Source organism: Rattus norvegicus, chromosome X (genome assembly GCF_036323735.1).
Source record: "Rattus norvegicus strain BN/NHsdMcwi chromosome X, GRCr8, whole genome shotgun sequence".
Taxonomy (NCBI): Eukaryota; Metazoa; Chordata; class Mammalia; order Rodentia; family Muridae; genus Rattus; species Rattus norvegicus.
Window position 1 is genome coordinate 38,784,380 of NC_086039.1, and position 22,694 is coordinate 38,807,073.

The 22,694-nt window shown below is 40.7% G+C and overlaps 1 protein-coding gene across 13 annotated transcripts in view; it reads right to left on the minus strand.

Moving 5' to 3' along the window:
* Sh3kbp1 (SH3 domain-containing kinase-binding protein 1) overlaps positions 1-22,694 on the minus strand; it is a 345,129-nt gene that overhangs the window by 97,850 nt on the left and 224,585 nt on the right. For all 13 annotated transcript variants that reach the window (XM_039100102.2, XM_039100103.2, XM_006256931.3 and 10 more), the window contains 2 exons: positions 17,632-17,707; positions 3,615-3,709 (listed from right to left, as the gene is read on the minus strand). In XM_039100102.2, coding sequence (XP_038956030.1) covers positions 3,615-3,709; positions 17,632-17,707 — 171 coding nt within the window. The remainder of the gene's footprint in view (positions 1-3,614; positions 3,710-17,631; positions 17,708-22,694) is intronic.

Here is a 22,694-nt window from a genome sequence, read left to right on the forward strand (position 1 = left end):
TGCCATGGCGTGGAAAGCAGGGCAGAGGAAATCACCTTGGCTGACAGCAAAAGGAAACATCCGCCGGCCTGTGGGGACAGTGGAGACTTAAATAGCAAACGGAACTGAAGTGTGGAGATCTTTGACCTCGACTCACAGATACAATAAATCGGAATGCATATTTAAGCAGTTGTGATGCAACTTTTATGATAGCTTATAATCATCTAAATGAATTTCTGGGTGAGTCATCAACTTAAAAGAAGAGGTAAGAATTTCTCTATAATGTCAGCGGAATTTTTACAGGCACAGAATCCACTTTTTCCCTCTTCAGCAGACAGGAAAAGTGTGATGAATTTTCTTTCTAAATTCTTGCTAAAACCTTCCCACTATGAATTCTTAACTATTGCAGGTAGATTTTTAAACCCACCTTTACCTACGTAATGTCACAATATTCATCCTTAACAGCAAACCAAGAGCCCACAGTTCCTTTTGCTGAAGTTTGAGAAGAAAAAGCCAGGCTGGAAGTTGGCAATAGTTAGGATTATGGTTACCATAGGCAGATTCACTCCCGTGAGACAGGCCTCATGCCCAATGTCTTAATGAATAGTCACACTAGGCCTATGACATCAGTTTTAAGGCTCTGTTTAATAGCAGAGGAAACGGAGACTCAGAGGTCGTCACATGCCCAATGAGATATAACCAGAACCTGCGATGCTGGGAGTCAAACCCTGGTTTCTCAGAGCTAAAAGCCTGTATGACTCGATATCTTACCATGCAACTACTGAGGTCGAGATTGGTAGAAATTTTATGGTAACAAAAATGACATCAGTATCAGGAGAGGATAATAAGAGACCTGTTTTCTCCTAAGATCATATAAAATAATAATACAAACAAGATGATCAAACATAAATGATCTTGGCTAAGCAGAAAGCTTATAATGTACTCATCAGTTTGAGTTAAGATTGCCTCTGATTTTAGCTATCAAGATGGCAACACACAAGCACAGGCATGTCCAAACACACACTAAAGAAATGCTTTTTAAAAGAGAAAACAATTGACTGGATAGTCAGAGGCCATCTCTACAGGAATGTGCATCCTCAAGGTCATTTGCTTGAGGACACAGAAGTAAGTTGGGAACAAATGGTTGGTCTCTCAGAAAAGTTAATATACCAAGGCCAAATGTCTAAGGGAAGAAGTGGCATGTCCCCAGACTGGATTTTACCATAAAAGAGAGAAAAGCCATTGATTGGTAACAGAGGTCACAAAAGAAGCCTTGTTACAGAGTACCAAAAAGATGAGTGGTGGAGCAGGAGAAAGCACCTCGCCATTCTTTACCATCTCAGGGCATTTCTCAGGAGCTGAGGAGGAGGCTCGGGCTGCTTATCAGTTCAATAAAGAGAGCCTAGGCTCCCATGCATACTCAGGAAGTCGAGCAGGAAGAGAGCTTGGAGGGAAAATCAGGGTCAAAGTGCCCAAATAGTATGTATATTCTCAGCCTGGAGTACAAATGTGCAATAGAGGAGCAGACAGCATCACATTTTATTAGCAAACCACTTCCAAGTGCATTAACCTTTGAATCCAGAGAAATGGGGTACAGCCCTCAGAGGACGCAGTCTCCTGCTCATGGTTACCCTCTAAAAGACTGGGACTAGTAGTGGGCAGTTGCTATTCAAACCAAGCTTTCCCTTGCTCAAATCAGATTCCTTTTAGGAGACTGAATCATAGGCTGAAACACTCAGGACACAATGTACGCCAGCGGTGGGATCTGGAGGATAGAGTCTTAAAGTGAAACTGCCATCTTCAGGTAAAAGAGAAACCGAGGTGGTATTCCCTTTTCTCAAACCGTCATAAATGCTATTAACACAGTGGGTTTTCAATTAAGAGGCTTCCCTTCCCTCTAAAACCAAAACAGAAATACAGTAAGTCCATTCCCTACTGCAAAGAATGGCAGTTACTTAATTCCTTGATTCTCTGTCAGTATGAGGGGAAAGTGCTCTAGTCCTTTCCCTGCATGACTCAAACCAATTATCAGTGCTAATTATTAAAGTATTTGCATTATGCTTCACACCCATTTAACAACTTGCTTATCCCATTTATTTGGTTACAGGACTGATTAAAAATAGGCACTGTACTATGTAGAAGAGAGCCACCTCCTTAGGAGGGAGGGGGAGGCGGTGTTAAGAAACAGGAGCTGCCTCTGACACAGAGGAGCAAGGAGAGCATACTTCCCCTCCTTCCCTCCTGCCACACTCAACACCCACAGTTACACTGAACTAAGTTAGGGAGAGAAGAGCTCACAGGTTAAAAAGATGGATGAGTTCTTAGAAGGGGGAATAATTTACTCTTCCAGAAAGGTGTTTGCATAACTGTAGTGTTGTTCTGCATACTTCATGTAGACTCCATTGTCTGGGAGAGTGTCAACATTCTCCCTAAGATACAAACAAACAAACAAAACAACAACAACAAAGACCTATAATCACTAGATGGTTGGAAAACTCCTAAATATCTGGAGCTCTAAAGAATTCTTTCACTGGCATCTAGGGGTAGCAACAGGAGACATCACAGCAGTTCCCGCCTCTCTTCCTAACAGCCACAGGGCCTTTTCCCATTTCAAATCTCTGTTCCTTTTTCCAGCCCTGTGTATCATGCATCCTTTAGACTGACAATGCTTCCCCATTCCATAAGAGTTCAGGTGACTATAACAATCTCTAAGTCACTCCAGCATGTAGAGAATAACTAACATGTTTTTAGCTACTCACGTGGATTAAAAAAAAAAAACTACTTTCTACATCTTGAAGAATGCCTGGCTTCTCATTGTACTCAACCATCATAAAAATCCCTGTACTTCAGAGAAAAACACTGTTTGTTCTAGGAAACACTTGACTAATATGACTTTTAGCTACCAGTGTGGGGAGTAGCACTGCATGAAAGGGGAAACAGTGTGTGGTCAAGACCTCAGCAAACTGCTTTGCTTCACACAGATTTTACCACTCTCTGGGTTTTTACAAGACTCTTGATGAAATGATAATAAAATCTTCCAACCTTTATAGCCCAAACAAGACAAGCAAAATTCTCTCAGGCACTCTATCTGTCTTTGATCTGAATAGCAAACATTCTTTAAGGGTTTGCTGCCTGTGAGGCATGACCAGCCTTTTAAGAGCCTCTCCTTGAGTCCCTGATGACACAGGCCATTCAGCCTGGCCACTGTAGAAGGCAGAACCCACAACTAAGTAAGCTGCCTTCTGGGTCATTCCATCCAGGACAGACTCTTCTTCAGGGTCATGAAGATGTGCAGCTGGTCCTGAGGTACACAGAGATCTATTGGATTCTCAAATAGGTTTATTTACCAGGACTTGACCTGAAGAAAAAGAAAGATGCAAATTTTTCCCACAAGGTCAAGACCATAAAACCAAATGTTAAAAGGTCTAAAACAAGCCAGGCATGATGGTCATATCTGTAATCTTAGCACTTGGGAGGCTAAAACAAAACGAAGGTAAGTTCAAGACCAGCTTGTAACTATATAATAAGACTCTTCCTCAAGACAAAATAAAATGTTTAAAATGAAAGATTATAGTCTAAACATACTCCAAAGCATTCGACAATTTAGAAGGTGGGAGAAAAAAATCTTTGTTTACCTTATTGATGAGAGTCACTATATCTCCTTCCTTGATTGTCAATTCGTCATCATTCTGTGCCTCATATGGAAATATTACTTTGCAGTAATCCTTGGCTGTAAGAAGAACAGAAAATACAACCTTTAAGGTGTTTCATTTAATGAGCTGACCCAGTTGAAGATGCTCCCTGCCACATTAACCTCAAGAAAAATGTATGCTCAACAAAATATTAAGGCTGTATGAAGAACTACCCTCCAAAGGAGACTTAAAAGTGCTTATGGTGGGCTCTGCATTTTACCCTCAAAAATAATAGAACAACATGGGATGCTTTGCTTTTCTCAGATAGAAAGGCAAATGATTGTCCTTCATCTTTTTTTTTTTTTTGTCCTTTATCTTGAGAAAGGAGATGCGACCTATCTGATATTTTCTGAAGATGTATGCATGGGCCAACCTGAATTTTTTTCTCATTGTTTCGTTGCACGTATTACAAAATCAGAAAGGGGCCTTTATACCTGTTATAAAGCCAACATGATAAATAAGACAAGGAGTGATGACCTCTCACGCTGTGTATTAAGAGATAAATAATACCAATATACTCGCATGTAAAAAATGTCAACCACAAGCAGCCAACAAATACTACCAAAACATTTTTTTCTTTTATTCTTCTCTCATAGATTGCATTCCTTCTCTCCATTGATTTTAGTCCCTCCCCCCACCTCCCCTTTCCCCCAGATCAACTACTCCTCCATTTCCCTTCAAATAAAAGAACAGGTTTCCCTAGGATATCACAAACATGGCATAACATAATACAATAAAACTAGGCATATACCCTCATACCAAAGGTGGACATGGCACCCCAGTAGGAGGAAAAGGGTCTCAATAGCAGGCAAAAGAGTTAGAAACACCCCTCACTACCCCCTGTTGGGAGTTCCACAAGAATACAAAGCTATACAGTCATAAGGCATATGCAAATGACTTAGCTTAGAATTCTCCAGGGTCTATGACAAGCACCAAAATTATTTTATGCACCTTTGTGTGGGATGGGTGAACTTATTCATGTATAACTCATGGTCTCTTTGATCAAACATACTTGCTCATTGATGGGGCTGTTTATAAGCAAGAGACTGTATGGTCCTCACTGGAGAGTACTTTGGCCATTCAAAATCAATTTAAGTATTAGTGAGTAGATATTACTGATTTTAAATGAGCTCTGTCAAAAAGCATCAGGTAAGAAGCCTTTGTAATGGATTTGGGAAATGAAGACTGGGTAAAACAAGGTTTCATGACTCAGGACAGAAAATAGAAAGAAAAACTCAAGGAAATTAGTATCTTGTAGAGCAGAGTCAAACAGTCTTATGGTTCTGCTTGAATATTCTCAGATATTTCCCAAGACGTAAGCTCCTTCTTGCATCTAGATCATAAACTACAACTCTATGTCTAAATGTCCCTAGTAGATCTTATACCCTCTCTCTCTCTTTTTTTTTATTAGAAATAGCAAAGCTTTCCCAAGTCTGAATTGGTTAGATGCTCTAAAGGGAGGGAAAAAGTTAAACATCTTTAAAAGGGATAATGACAGTTCTTCACCGATTTTCCAATTGACTGTGCTAGTGAAATATGACTTCCCAACCTCAAAACTTCAAACATGAACACACAATATTATTGAAGAACTGTCCGACAAAATCCCAACTCTATGGAAATCATAGTTTTGAAAGAATATCAGTTACTCATAACCAACAAAGAAAGAGCACACCATGTTTTTCTGTCTTACAGTGAAAAGGTTAATAAAATGCAACCAACCACTGTGGATTAGCCCTTGGGAGGCATTCCCAGCCCTTCATGTCCTACTTTACAGAATCCTCATTTGCTAAGGTTTATCCTGTCTAGGAAAGTAATGTTAATCTTCCAACCAGGTACTAACCCTGCTTATCTTCTGAGATCAGGCATATTCAAGATGGCATGACTATAGACAAATAATATCTTACGCCCCTTTGCTGCGGATTTGTTTAGGGGCAAGACATGATCTACCAGTCAATGAAATCTATAAAAGGAAATATTAGAGATGGCACTGCTAGATTTCATTTGCCTAGAGATGTAAGGCAAAAAAGTTGCCTGCCTTTGATCATTTTCTTTTGTTTGCAGTGTATTCCATATATAGAACGCAGAGTCAGGGATATGCTAGTTGAAGACTCTACCACTGGGACCAATCTACCTGCTACCTTGAGGCTTCTATAACACGGTTTTATCATTGTTGGAAATCAAGATAATATCTGACACAGTTATAATCATATGTGGACATTACAGAAAAGGCCGAACAATTGATCCTAAGTCCTAACTGTATTGAGCTACCTTCCCAACTCATCAGCAGCTACAGGCCCTTTGTCTGAACCTCTTACCATGCAGCTTGGCAGCCCAATTGTTTTTCACTCTTTTGTGATCCAGTAGGTAATGCTCTTCTAACATGAAAAGACTTGATACAACTTATCTCAATATTTTTCTTCGTGTGATATACCTCCTCCCCATCACTCCCTACCAAAAAGAAGCCTGTTACTATGTCACTTCCTTTTCCTTCACCTCTTACCTTCCTGTTTCAGGGCACAGCCTGTAAGAGTATGCCGTGGTGTCCACTGCAATCACCAGGATGAAAATATGGCTAAGTAAGAGCTAATGTGCCTTTAGTTTATTTCACAGGTCCATTTTATCTTATACTTACAAATTCCCTGTAGGCTAAGAAGGGAATATAACTTCTACATAAAAAAACAGGATTTAATAAGTATAAGTTTAAACATTTTATTTTTTAAAGATGTTTTATTTATTTTATGTATATGAGTGGTCTATCTACACCTCACTGTCAGAAGAGGGCATCGGATCCCATTACAGATGGTTGTGAGCCACCATGTGGTTGCTGGGTTTTAAACTCAGGATTTCTGGAAGAGTAGTCAGTGCTCTTAACCACTGAGCCATCTCTCCAGCCCCAATAAGTATAAGTTTAAAGGAGGAGGAAATAGACTATACTATTATAAAGATATAAAGGAGAAACTAGAATAGGAGGATTAAATGGGGAAGGGGATGAGAGAGTAGGCAAAGGAGGAAACATGGGGAGGAACAGCTAACACCAATGGACATTTTAAAGACTACATGGAAACCTAGTACTATAGAAGCTTCTTAAATTATATATATGAAAAACATTGAAGTCCCAATATAATGGGGGAGGCAATGCCCCATCCAGACATTTCATGCCACCAAGAACAACTTCCAGTGCCAGGAATAGAATTGCATCTTGTTGAGTCATTAGCCTAGAGGTCCCTACCATGTTCCCCTCCAGGTATCACAGGCTGTTGCCAAGGCCACTGGTTGCTTTCCCCAGCCCAAAGGGAAGGTCCCACTGATGAGAACAATGCTTATATTATTGAACTGGCACACAACTGGAACTTTGACTCTTACTGACTAGAGTTTGTGCTGCTAGAAGCTACTTTGTATTCTTCCAGTGGAGAAATATAATCATCAATATCATCCAGCTACGAAACCTTTGACCTAATAACTGAGACTTACTGCAAGATATACTGATTGGCACAAATCTTATGGGAGTAATTGACCATTGGATTTAAGGCCCACTCCATGAGATAGAACCCATACATGGCACTGCTAACGTAGTCAAGAACACAGGACTAGATAGGTTATGGGCACCAGGGGAAAACCAAATCCTATTGTTCTAAAGTGATGGCTCCTAATGACAAACAGACATATCCATGGATCAATGTCTAATTCAACCTTCATCCAAGTAGCCTTTTCTTGTAGCATATGGTTATAAACACAGAGGCCTGCAACTGGACAATGCACAGAGAGCAAGGGACTCAGGAACATTCGGTCTTAAATGGCGTGCCTTTATCAAACGCCTCCTCTCAAGGCTCAGGGATCTATACAGAGGAGGAGGTAGAAAGATTGTAAGAGACAAAGGTGGTGGATGACTCCAAGGAAATAATGTCTGACAAACACAACAAGACCTATGCATATATGAACTCACAGAGACTGTGGCAGCAATACAGGACATGCACAGGTTTGAGTCAGACAGGGTCCCAGAACGGAGAGGGGGAAGTAGACATGGGGTCCCACCCCTAACCAAGAAGTAAATTGCAAGTGATACCCACTGGCAAAGGAAAAATCTGTTTTCTTCAATGACAAAACATTGTGTATATCAACCACATTTCAGGGCAAGTCACATGTCCAGGAGTAGTTGGCCAATGCAAAACAGACTCCCCCTGATTTTTTTTGTCTTGATTTTAAAGAGAGAAAGGACATGAATCTGAATGGAAAGGCAGATGGGGAGGATCTGGGAGAAGTTGGGAGAAGGAATTAGGATTATGGTGGTTTGAGTAGGTTTGGTCCCCATAGAGTTATGTGTATAAATAGTGCCCCTGGGGAGTGGCACTATTAGGAGGTGTGGCTTTATTGGAGGAAATATGTCTCTGTGGAGAACCTTTGAGGTCATATATATGCTCAGGCAATGCCCAGTGTGGCAGTTTCCTCCTGGCTGCCTAAGTGCATTCCCAGAACTGACACAGAGATTTTGCATATTTTTCGGTGATAACTGAGTGATGCCTAAGAAGCAGTGGAACCCTCAAAGGACAGAAAGTAGTAGAAGATTCTGGGTCAGGAGTCAGGACACTTGGAACTTGGCTCAGTCCCAGCTGGATTTTTGTGGACTACTTGACCTGAGATGACATCCAGCTACAGGACATTGTAGCTCTGATGAAAACAGTGTCATCAGATGTAAAATCAGAAACCAACCAAGGAGAAGTGAGGTTAGTTTAGCTGTCTTCAGTAGAACATCTTAAGCACATATAAGTCTATTCCAAATCTTAAAAAGTTTGAACAATTCAAAACAACGCTGTTCTAATTAGAGAACTGAGTTGTTCTAGCTCCTACTTAGGACCTCAAAAGCATACCGCTAATGTTCTGAGATCACACAGTACCATAATAGATTAGACCTATGTTCTTTCCAGCAATGACATTTCTTTTTTTTTTTTTTTGGTTCTTTTTTTTCGGAGCTGGGGACCGAACCCAGGGCCTTGCGCTTCCTAGGTAAGCGCTCTACCACTGAGCTAAATCCCCAGCCCCCAGCAATGACATTTCAACACTCCAATCACAACCATTTCGAAGCAAATATGGCAGCCAGCAGACTCACACTTACTTATGATGTATTTTTTTTAAATTTATCCTTATTTATCTTCATTTTAGCCATTTAATTGAGCAGTGTTATAAAAATAAAAACATACTGTTTTGCATTTTAGTGGTTTTAAGATACTTGTTCAAAAATAAATACATATGCAAAGTCACTATTAACTTCAAATGTGTGATAGTAAACCTACTAAATGTTGTTCCCTATTTCAATCCAAATATTTTCTGACCCACTACCATGCAAAAGATGCTGTCAACTAGTTCTGGAGCCTCAGTCTATGATTTACAACTAAGACCAAGTAGAACTTCCTGCCCTTATGTGGAAGTGATAATCTAATGGTTAGACTAAGGGGAGCAGACGAGAATGCAAAAGAGGAAGACAAATACACACATCACTTGATGGTGAGAGAGCTGCCATCCTGTTTCACAGAATGGCAAGATTGTGTGCATGCAGAAAAAAGTTCCCAAAACAAGGGGCATTTAATATGCTTTAAAAGAAAGATAACTCTAAATCCTTTTCGGCAATGAAAAGATTCTAAGTTTTAAATGAGTAGCAAACATAAAAAACAAAGACTAGAATTAATTTTTGTAAGCAGGCATTCCCCATCAATTCGTTAATTTGATCGACTTAGATAGTGTGGAATCAAGTAGGAATGGATATACAAATAAGCAGAAAGAAAGGCATAATTTACATAGCAATTGAAATGTCTTTGTGGTTACTTTTCCTTGAATGATTAAAATATGTTAATGAATTACCTAACCTAAGTCTAGGTTTCTAACTTTCTTCTGAGAGCTTTTTGTCTTACAGTCTTTAAGTAATTTGGTAAGAAAAGACTTTTTCTTTTAAGAAATGAAACAAAACAAACCATACAAATGTATTTAAAAGAGTAGAGAAAGTCTATATAGCACGAGAACATTCAGACTCCTACCACATTACTCCCAAATCAAGAGTTCCTCATCCCACTTTAATTACCAGCTTTAAGCCTTTTACTTTTTAAATTTAATTGCATTTATCTATCATCCATTTATTCATTTGTGTGTATGTGTGCAAAATGTGTGTGGGTGGGTGTGCATGCACATGTGCGTGCATGTGTGTGTGTGTGTTTGTGTGTGTGTGTGTGTGTGATGTGTGTGCATGTGTGTGTGGGGGTGTGTGTATATACTGACCACTTGTGATGGTCAGAGGACAAGTGGTAAGAGTTTGTTTCTCCTTCTACCCTATGATCCCCAGGGACAGAACTTATGGTTCAGGCTAGGCAGCAAGCACCATTACCCAGTGAACCACCATGCTAGCCTTCTTTGCTTTTTGAGAGAGGATTCTCATGTAAGCTAAGCAGGCCTCACACTAATATATAAGTCCAAGTTGGTCTTGAACTTTATGGTGATTCTCCTAACAGCCTCTGGAGTGCTGGGCTTGCAGATGCGTGCCACCGCATGTGACCAGCTTTCAATTTTTAGGAAACTTGCTCAAGTAAAAATCACAAAGAACTTCACATATGATTCATCCCCCCTCTCCCTAAAACATTATTGCAATCTCTAGACATTGGGAAATTTACATGTTATTAGAAACAAATCATTAAAGGAACTGAAGTCACATGCTCACATTCCATGACTCCCTCCATGTAGTTTTATAATGGATTTAAAAAAAAAAAAACAAAACACCTTAACACTAACAAATAATCCTGAATCCTTCTGCTTAAAAAATAAAAACAGAACAAGCAAAATAAATTCATTAGCGATCTGAACACATATATATGAGGATAAAACTTTAAATCCAGAACACGCACTGGGCTCACTTTCAACCTATGAAGGTGTTCTGAGCTCACTTGCAACCTGGAAGGATTACGAGCCCATATACTCACACTCTGATAGACAGAAAGCTCTCCGGAGCTTTGTGGGAGCAGTGCAAAGGACTAGGTCAGGCCTAAAACTGGAGGTTCATTTTCCCTTGAGACATTATAAAAGAAATAGCATCATGGGCTCGGGGGATGCTCAGTGGGAAAAATGCCTGCTATGTAAGCATAAGGGGGCCCAAGTCAGATAACCAACACTTATATAAAAGCTGAGAAGTCTCATGCATCTGCCTGGAGACCCAGTGCTGGGTAGGCATCCAGGGTAGTAATGGGGACAGGTGGAGCCTAGGGACTCTCTGGCTATCCAGTCTAGTTGAAATGGTAAGCTTTAGGGTCAGTAAGACTCTGTCTCAAAAAAAAAAAAAAGCACAGTGGATGACTAGGGGAGACACTCAGTATCATCCTCTGACTGCCACATGTGCACACACACACACACACACACACACACACACACACTCATGCAAGCACATTTACACACACACACTCATGCAAGCACATTTACACACACACACACACACACACACACACACACACAACTAACTCAGTGATGCAGACTTTCCCTAACATCATAATTCTGCCCTTCATTGGACAAGTATTATCTAAGACACTACTAGTTTGGAGTTTTAAGCAGAGCTCCAAAGAACAGAATTATTTAAAATTTCAAAGAATATGCCTCACTTGCCATATCATATGGACCACCCACCACTAGGGTCATATGTTATTATACCCAATCATTAAAAATCTGCAGCAAATGGATGACCTATATCACCCTAAGTAAGAGAAATAAATAACATACCAGTATATGTTGGCCAAGAACAGGGTTCATCACCCTATAAACACTAAAACCCTTTCATTCTCGGAGAGGTTAATACTCCAGAACTACATATAGGGGTGGTATTCTATCATGCTCTACATACAACAAACTAAGATAAGACTGATATCTGGCTGTCAGGGACCTTACAATTGAGTGGCAGAAATCTAGTTGTTGACAATGTGACAGTGGGCAAGGGATGAGAGCCACACAGTCAGCTCAAGGCATCAGAATGTCAGGAATGGGACAATAACTTCCATTGTCAGAGACATAGAACCCTGTCCTTTGGAGGTAAAATGTCAGTGAACTTTTCAGAATGCTCTAGGGAACTGACCAGAGGGGCAGGACTTGGGGGCTTCACAGCCATTCCCTATGGTCAAAGCTGTGTGGGATATCTGCTCCCACAACTTCTTAGATTCCTTTCCTAGTATCTGAATCTTCAAGTCTTGGCAGGATGAGGACTCTATCTACTTAACAAGAATTACCAGGGCGGTTTACAACATCCTGGTCTCAGTCTGAGGTTCTCATACTTGAGTGGGCAATGGCCTCAGACATAGGGCTTGAAGAAACAGATCACTGACTCCACCCTCAGGGCCTGACTTGGGGTAGTCCCAGCAGATTTGCGTTTTGGACAAGGTTTCCAGACTTTTTTTTCTGCCACTAGCCCTGAAACACACTGTGAGAATCACTGTCTAGTGGTATGTTGTATTAGGAGTCTGGTAAAAGCAGGGACTGGGAGGACGGAGCAGTGTAGTAGTGGTACTGGGGCTGGTTGCACTGCATGCTATATTTAGACAATGCCTCCGGCTCTGCATCATATTTTGAGCACCCAGAGGTAGCAGGGGGTGGGGGGGGTCAAACATGCATTAGATTTACTATAAAGTCAATAAGTGTCCATTGGGCATCAAGGAGGAGGGTATTTGTAACAATGCCCTAACAGAACTTACTATACAAACACACTAGTAGTTCAAAACCGGGGCTCTGCTGTGTAAATATGTCCTCCAAAGGTCGTGCATTTGTGAACTTAATTACTAATGCAAGAACGCTGGGAGATGGTGCATATTTAGAGTTTTTTCAGTAATGAGGATTCTACTCTCATAAATGGATTTACTCTGGTTAGAAAAGGGCTAAAGGTTATGAGTTCAATCTTTTTTCCTTTATTTGTGTGGTGTGTGGGGTATGTGTGTGGTACATGCATATCAACGTGTAGGTACGTATGTCCATGGACATGCATACAGAGACTAGGCTGGGATGTTGGGTATTGTCTTCTATCGCTCTTTGCCTTGTTGGAATAGCATCCGTCAATGAATCATAAGATCACTATCTTGGGTAGGCTAGCTGGCCAGAGAACTATGTGAACTACTAAACTCCCAGGGCCCTCCTGTCTTTGCTGACCAACACTGGGTTTACTGGAATGGGCAACCATACCGGACTTTAAATATAGGTTCTGGAGATTTAAATGCAGGTACCTATACTTGCAAAACATGCATTCTTACCCACTAAGCCCTCTTGCCAGCCTGTTTTGTTTGTTTAAGATAGCATCTCATGTATCCTGGATTGGGCCTCAAACTCATATATAGTCGAGGACTATGTAAGACCGTGAACTTCTGACCCTTCTGTCTGTACTTCTAGAGTACTGTAATTACAAAGACATGTACCACCATGCCAGTTTTATGCGGTGCTGGTGACTGAATCCAGTATCTTGTGCATAGTACACAAGTACTTTACCAACTGATATACATCTCCAACCTCATTCTGGGCCATGGGATACTTTTCACCTGTTATAAAAAAAAAACTCAACAGCCACCACCAGACATGTTTCCTTTAATCACCTAGACCCGAGAACCATGAGGCAAATAGATTTCTACCACCTATAAATTGTTCATTTTGTGTATTCTACTATAGTAACAAAATACAGAACAAGTTAGGTTTTCTAAAGGACACTGGCAATACCTTGAGACAGTTTTGATTACCATGACAGGAAAGGAACAGGTTCTATGGGCATCTATTGAACAGAGGGCAGGGATGCTGCTAAATACTCCGTGATGTACACAGTAGAGTCCCTGGGATAGCGAATGATCTGGACCACATGTAACTACATTCTATCTACATTCAGACTGAATTCAGACATGGAAACCAAACCTGGAGTGTACATTACCATATTTGTCAATTCCAGCCCAACAGCTTCCCTTCCGAAGAACCTGACTGTTCAATTGCCTTTGATCTTAGACACTGCTGGGAACTTGTCTTTTCAATTATGTCCCAGGCATTAATTAGAACACCCTTTCATTTTTGTGTTTTAAAAAGCAGCATTGTTTCAAAAGAATAAAATGAAAACCTGAGAAGCAAAGCTTTTCTGTTCTAGCTCAGAGCCGAGGCTGGAGCGCTGTTCTCTCATCGGCAGCTTTGTCTGCTCAGATGAAAAGCTTGGAGACTTTGGGAGAAAGGCCAGCCATCAGAAAAACAGGAACCCTTTCTTCTCCAAGAGGACTGAAGTTGAAAGGTTGATTTTCAACAACCTAGGTAGCTGGGTCTCACCATAGGAAGGCCTCACTCTGAATCCAGTGAGCAGATGTAGTGTGTGTGTATGGGGGGGGGGGGATTAAAGGTGCTTCCTAGGAAGAGAGGGAACTTTCGGGAGATTGAGCCTGAGGGCTCTGGTACACAAAAAGACATCAGTGGATAAAGAGAAGATGTGCTTCTTGAGGCATGTGTCCAAATCCCCAGGCAGAGGAGGAGTGAGATTTGGGTAGAGGAAGTAAGCAAAACTCCCGCAATGTCAGAAGTCATTTAAAGTCTCCATTTGCTCAATCTCCACTCACTATATAGCCAATGAGAATATGGCACTGTTCTAGGCTGCATGATAGGAAAATCAAATGCAGTATCTATCCTAAACCTAGAGGGATCAAAAATTTAATGGTACCAATGAAGCACCTCGTATCACTACTGTAGACAATTTATTTCCAAGAGGCAAGCCAATGACCTCAGAGGTGGTACAAAATGCCGAGTCGCCAAGTGAGTAAGGTATAACATGGAAAGCAGCCCACTCACACCTCCAAACATACTTTACTCAGATTTTCCAAACCTACTTGTTCATTAAGAGCAGTGGTTCTCAACGTTCCTAATACCGTGACCCTTTAGTACAGTTCCTCATTTTGTGGTGTCATCCAACCATAAAATTATTCTCTTTGCTACCTCAAAATCTAATTTTACTCTTGTTATGAATCATATTGTAAATAGCTGATATACAGGATATCTGATATATGACCTCTGTGGAAGAATCATAACTCTAATTTTATTACTGTTCTAAATCATCATGTAAATATCTGATATGCAGAATATCTGATATGTGACCCCCGTGAAAAGGTCATTTGACCCCAAAGACATTGTGACCTACGGGATAAGAAGCATTGATCTATAGTCTTCTGCATCTATATGGAATAGTTCAGAAATATGCTAGAGAGACTTGTCTTTTGGGGCTATTTCTCTAACCTACAGAGACCACAAATATGTACCAATTGTAATAAGAAAAAGGGAGACACCAGATGTGATAGGCTGAAGGTACCTCAAGGCACTTTGTTATGAATATTTAGATAGTTTTTCTCGTTATGAAAATTATGACAATCTGTTCCCCAGAATGAGCTGCTGATGAATTTCAGCATCACGAAAGCCTTTTGTTTGGGGGTGGGGTAGGGAGAATGTTCCCTGCTTAAATAAATCTGAATCACTCAAAAAATACCAACTCACATGAGTATTTTTGAGTCACCATAAGTCTGAATCCTGATGCGGGCCTGTGGCTTAGAGTGCTGAGAAAACAGCTGGCAGGAAGAAAGAGCTCTCCTCTGAAGCTGGCCATCCTTTGCCATAGTTTTCTATTTTAGGCCAGAAGGAAGAAGCAAGCAGGCTGCCTGGATGTTAAACTCCCGGTCCTTTCCCACCCTTGTACCTAAACACAGAGGTGGCATCAGGATCCAGAAACAGAAAACTGGTCCATAGGTTGGAAGAATTACACTGGTTTAGCATTCCACTAAATAGCAATCGTAGGAGAGCAATTACTCTAAAATTTACTTTTGACAAGGAAAGCCAAAGGGAGAACAGATACAGTAAACTTCAACTGTCATAGTTCTTGGAGAATGCCCAAGAGTAAACAACAAATCCCTCAAGACCTTGCTGACCTGATGCTCACCAACTGGCATATTAATATTAATTCCTATCAATATCACATTTTCTCATAGAACTGTTCACCTTCCTCTTTCTTTTGTTTCTCTGCTCAATGATTTGGACTAGAAAAACCTTCCACACTGAGTCCTAAAGGTGTCAGGACTGAATGAGAGGATGAAGATGCTGGGAGGCAACCAAGGGCTTTTCTTTGTCTAGTGAAACATTGTGACTGCATACATGAAGCAGACCATGAGAATAAAGGCTAGAGAAATGAAAGCAAGCTATCTGTCTGCAGCCATGTCAGTAACTAATAACAGCTGGTCCCCATAGGACTCTAAGGCAAAATACTCCAGTCAGTCTCTATAAAATCCCTTCTTTGCAGGTAATCATTTCCACCATATGATGTTTTGGGAGAGCCAGGCACACAGATGTGGTTCATTGATATTTATAGCACTGAACAAGGCGTGCACTAAAGGTAGGCCACATGCTTTAGGTAGCTGAGTACCTGTGACAGTGTATATCACCTAGCCCAAGGAGCCCATCTTAGGCCCCACGAACTGAAGTTTTCAGGATAAATGCCACATATATCTTGAAGACTCTACAAGGTTGACTTTCAGATTTTGCCTGAAGTGCTAGAATGGTACAAATCTTTGAGAGTCAAAATTATCTTGATCTATCTTCATTCCTCTTAATAACCATTTACCACCTGTATCAGGTAAAGTCTTTGAAAAGTATTTAGTAGATCTCTAGGATTTGCCAAACCAAAAGCTAAGAATGTCATCAGAGAACATCTAAAACCTATAGCAGAGATTTCTCTGATTTGCCCATAACCTGCTGTTCCCACTGAAGTATTACTGGGTAAAAGCCTTGATTTATGAGTTTCTTTTGTTCTGTGGCTATAAAAAGGTTTCTGTAACTGTTTCTATATTGGAACATGTCATGCAGATCAACCTAAATGTATGTTCCCAGGCCACAGTCACTCATATTTGGCTCATCAGAGACTATCTCTCTGAGAGCTATGGTTTCCTGTCAAGGGCTTCAGCATTATTCTTAAAATACACTGTCCAACATGGTCACCAATAGGCCCATGAGACTCCTGAGCACTAGGAAATGTGGCTGCTACTCTAAACTGAGATACATAATACATACAAACCACATATGACACTGTGAGAATATCACACTGAGAAAAAGTATGCCAACTTATTAATAATTTTACAGAGATTACATATTTAAAAAGTTGTATTACTTATTCTGACTTGAATACAATATATTAAAATTAGCTTCTATTTTAAATGTGGCCTCTAGAAATTTTTACATCATATACTAGTTCATGTGAGAGTTCTATTGGATCACACGGTTCTAAAATAAAACTAATCTTTTCCCATCTACTCACTTAATCCTTCTAAAAGACTTGGGTCTGCTGCCTGAACTATCTATAGAAAAGTATTCTATAGGTCTGAAAGTTGCTATAGAAATATTTTGAGGTATTCAAGCAAAGATATCGGGCTGGAGAGATAGCTCAGTGGTTAAGAGTATGCACTGTTCTTCCTGAGGACTGGAGTTCCCACATACCCACATCAGATGGCTCATAAATGATTGTTACTCCAGTTACCAGGACTCCAATGCCTCTGATCTCTGCAGGCACCTGAATTCATGTGCATATATGTCCATAAAAACACACATGCATACATGTAATCAGCAATAAAAAAATGTCTTGGGAGTCCAGCATAAGTGAAACAAAAATAATGTTAATTTAGTGATTGCTCCTGGAAGATCCAGGAATCCCTGATGTGCTTTAGTGGATAGGCCTTTGCCCATCCAACCTGTGCCAATATGGACAAACTCTAGTTTTGCATGTTGGTGTAAGCAATGTGGTGGGAAAGAATCAAAACTGCCCATATGAAAACCACAGAAGAATTCTCATTCTATCTTATGCTGCCAGATCTAAGGAAACACATTTCCATGCTTTCTTTTTTTTTACAGAGATGCAAAAACTTTCAGAGGTATATAAGGATTTTGGGTAGTTAAGGAAACTCACTCTTTGTCCTGCTGTCCATTTCTGTTTTCGATGGGTCTGGGGTTGATGTAGCTGGAGGTAACTTCTTCCCAATTGTCTGTGGAGGGAATAAGGTGATGGACACATCAGGATGATTCACTTCATTAATCAAAGGAACAAAATCAAATTCACAATGAGAAAATTCCCAGATGTGGTCTTAAAAACCACATGCATGAGTTGAGGCTGTTCTATGGATAGGCTGCAACATATTAATGGGTCTTCTCCACAGTGACCAACAAGGGGGGTAAGATAGATAACAGATGGGGTAAAATAATAGAAAAGGCTCTTGGTACCTTCTATTTTTTTCTCTTGATACTTTTTATAGGTCTGTTATTATTTTTAAGAGACATAAAAGATATAGTTGCCTTTATTTTATGACAAGCTGATCACACTTATGGAGGCTCAGTGCCTGGCCCAGTGCAGATGCTTCAGAATAACCCCATAGGGAAAGAATGGAAATACGTGGAAAGAAATGAAGGGAGGGAACACGGGGACAAGAGCTGCGGGAAAAGGAGAAAGAGGAAGGTGGACAAGCAGGCAGAAGCTAGACTGTTCAGAATCATTGGGCCTTATATTAATCCCTTCTTATCATCAGAAGTTTTCCTTACTTTGTAGAATATAAGCAACATAGTCTAGTCCTTTTTGAAAGAGCCTACCTATCTCCTAAAACAAAAGTAAGGAGAGTCTTCAGCTCCATTTTTACCAGTTGATTAGTCTTCCAAGGCCTAAAAGGTCCACACCTCAGATGCTAGGCACAATGATTTGTTTTACTAAAACATCCGTACATATGTGTACACACACACACACACACACATACACACACACACACACACACACACACACACACACTTTGTATTTGCTCTGACTTCCCTTATCTTTCATTTTTAGTGGACTCTAGTATTATTTATGAGTCATCTATAGGAAAAAGTGAATACCGTCTTTGCCTAAGATGTTCCTGAAACCACAGGCTACCCAGCAGTTCAGAATCCAAATCAGACACATGAACAAACTCAATGGTTCAGAGGTGAGGGCTGTTCTCACTCTTCTTTCTGTCATTGCTCCCATGTAAACATGATTAATGCCCAATGAAAAGTATCCACTGATATGAGAGAGAAACAGTTGTCACAACCAAATAGCCAGGTAAACTGACCTCCCAACAATGAAAACACTGGGAAAACCAAACTTCTCTGTCTCTTGGACACACAAAGAATAATCAGCTGTGTCATTTTAAAGCTGCCATGGTTGGAATTTTTCTTCAAATGAAACTCAACTGCCATTTTTTTTTATTTGAAAAGGTTCTTCATGTTGAAAACATTGAAACTACCATTAGATATGCATAAATCACAGAAAGAGGAAAAGATAAACAAAATCTCCAGACCTTCATGAATTTTTAAAAACATTTGTGACAGAAAGCCTTTCCATTTTACACGGTGACATTTTTATTTAGTGCCACAAGGCTCTCTATATTGGAAAAAAAGAAAAAGAAAACCCTGAATAATATGCCACCTTCTACCATTAAGTACTCAACTGAATAGTATTTTATGGTTCTATGAAAGTGTCAAGAAAGATGAAAAAAAGGTTGATGTTCTTCTGCTAGAAGGTCACGTTTTTTAAAGAAACAGTTGGGGATCATATTGAAAAGTGAGGCGGGAACCTGGAAGCTCTAGAACCATCAGTCACTGTCACCTCTGCCACAGAGTAGGAAGCACACCTGACAATCTCCTTGCCTCTCCGTTGGGGCATAGAAGGCTGGAATAAAGATTTCTACCCATTACATTAGGAAGAAGCAAACAAAACCAGTCTAGCTTTGCTCAAGCTCCTAGAACAAACAAATGAACAAACAAATAACCTACTGTCTTAGGGTTTTACTGCTGTGAACAGACACCATGACCAAGGCAACTCTTATAAAGGACAACATTTCATTGGGCCTGGCTTACAGTTCAGAGGTTCAGTCCATTATCATCAAGGCGGGAGCATGGCAGCATCCAGGCAGGCATGGTGCAGGAGGAGCTGAGAGTTCTTTATCTTTATCCAAAGGAAGCCAGAAACAGCCTCAGCATCCTCAGGCAGCTAGGAGGAGGGTTGCCAAGCCCACCCCCACAGTGACACACTTCCTCCAACAAGGCCACACCTTTTAATAGTGCCACTCCCTGGGCCAAGCATATGCAAACCATCACACCCACCAAAGGGGATAGAAAATGAATGGCTTGGGCTTTAAACCCAAAATACCTTCTCCTAGAGAAAGTCCAGCAGATCTTATATGCTTATTCTTTCTCCATTGGTAACACAGAAAGTGCTGCCCTCACGCCTGACCTCCTGATCAGTGTTCAAAGTTATCACACACCAAGAAAGAGCACTGGTTGAATACACTTAAAGAAAAAAAAAACTAATGCTCATTCTGGCTTCTCTCTCTCTCTCTCTCTCTCTCTCTCTCTCTCTCTCTCTCTCTCTCTCTCTCTCTCTCTCTCTCTCTCGTTTCAGAAAAATCCAGCGCAGTGGCCTCCGTGGGTCCCAGCAATATGGTGAAGCCCACATTATGCTTATCTTCTGGAGCAATGGTGAACCTCAAATTCTTTATCTTTGTGGGGCGTGATTAAAAGTCTAGAAGGTATGCCATGTTCCTCTCAAACTAGTCTGGTCCCATAGGGATTCCAAAGACAGGAGGCACAGTAGTATTTCTCTGTTTGCTAGAAGCGACAGCTAGTTAACTGGCCACACCTGAAACCTTGTCAGCTGAGTACATTCCCAGGCCCTGCCCCAGACTTTCCCAATCAGAAACTCTAGGGATGGTGCCCAGCAGTCTCAAAGAAAACACACCCTCCATAGGACTCTGATACATGCTCCAGTTTAAGAACCATTGACCCTGATATAGCAGGAATTCTATTAGTGAGAATTAGATGTTCTTATTGGATTAAAAACTCAGTGTCTGTTCCCATACTGGGATACAGCATGAAACATTTTTAATGCTTCCTCCCCGCTCCTTTCTCTCTCTTTCCACAACATGCTCACCACTTTCTCTTTTCTCACTGATTTATGAACTTAATGTTGCTTTTTAGACTACACAAATGTATCTGTCATATATAACTAAAGCTCAGCTACAATGCAGGCCCACATACAGACATACAAATAAAACGAGGACTCGAACGCATGCCTACTGCTGTACCTGGAAGACATCAAAGGTTAGGCTTATTCTAGGCTGTGTCATAGGACCCAGGACCTCCTCCTGAGGCCTCTTCCACAGAAGAGGCAACTTCTCCCCGTTGTGAGTATTGTACGAAAGATGATTTGTCCAGGAAAAGCAGCAATGTGATCAGCTAGTGGCCTCATTTCACTGAGTGACTTTAGAAGGAACAGACCCTCAACTTCTACTCTCTCTACCTTGGCCCAACATTTCCTTTTGCTTTCTGTGCAAGTGCCTAAACATCTTCCAGCATAAGCACTCATGGTGACCTTGTGTGCTTGTGCCCTGACCCAGAAGTGACTACTAGGAACAGCAGTAAATATGCATACAGAGAAACACAGAGCTGAATACGCCACAAATAGCCTATTACTTTGGATATGCTTTAAGACTCAGTAATTATTACACTGGTATCACTTTTTGTCTGTCTTACCTACATTCCAAACTCCATTTAAGATCCAATTTAGTGGCTAGAGGGATGGGTTAGTAATTAAGGCATCTAACTGCTCTCGCAGAAGACCCAGGTTTGGTTCCTAGCACCTACATCATCAGGTGACAAACAGCTACCTGTAATTTCAGTTCCAGGAAGTCCAATGCCCTCTGGAGTCTGATGATATCTGTACAAATGTTGTACATATAAATTTATCTAGGCACACAATATATGCATAAATTAAAATAATAAATATATTTAAAAATAAAACAAGGAATGAAGAGATGGTTCTGTGGTTAAGAGCACATACTACTCTTGAAGAGGACACAGGTCCCAGCACCCTCTGAGCAGTTCGCAGCTATCTGTAATTCCAGTTCTGGGGGATCTGGTGCCCTCTGCTGCCCTCCAAGGGCATTGTGTGAACATGGTTTACATCCATGCAAACAAAGCACCTATGGATGTTTTATATGTACATATATGCATATATGTGTATAAAAATTTTAAAACAGAACCTAATTTCTAAAACAATCAGAAAATCTAGTCCTTTGAATAATGAATGATATTAATCATCCCTCTCTCTCTAATTCTTGCCAAGATCACTAAGCAAATTGGGTGGGGGGGAGGTCTTGTTTTCAGTGGGGGTTTCATATGACTGTATTCCTAAGTCCATAAGATCCATCAAGGCAGCATCAGAAGAGATAAGCACCATATGATTTCAATTAGCAGAGCAAGTAACTTTTTCCCTTTTACATGCCAAGATAAAGACAATCACTGGTTTGAGTCCAGGAAAATCCAGTTTCCAAATGATGAATGTATCTGTTTCTCTTTGTGACCGTGGAATATGAACACAGCATGCTGCTCAAATAATTGGTATAAAATCACTCCTCTTCTGTCATAACTCAGACACAAACTCCCCTAAATGTAAGAAGTTTCTAATTACAGGATAATATTTAAATTCCCCCTCTAAAATTCCCCTTTCCAAAGACCACTCCATACAACTCTCGAAATCCAAAGGCAGCCAGGATCACCGGGGCAGGGGTGGAGGCCCCCGCATCTGAGCAGTTGGCAGGGCCTCCCTGTCCATAGGTCAGGCTCTCTGGCAGCTGTTCTAGAAGTATATGACGGTTTGAGAACCTACACATAGCCATTACTCATGCATCTCACACAAAGCCAAACACGCGGGTAAAACCCAAGATCAAAGATAGCTTTTACATGATGTTCTTTATACAACAGTAGCATCTGACAGTACCCCTTTCTCTTCCTGTCCATTATGGATTCATTAGAGCCTATTCAATATGAAGCAAGAAAACAGAGCAGAAGGCAGGGAGCTGCCGAGCACTGAAACAACAACTTTGTGGGGCTTGTTCTCCATAGTAGTATGCTGAGGGATACCCAGAGGGCACTCTGGTTACCTTTATCCTACTCATCTCTAGGATA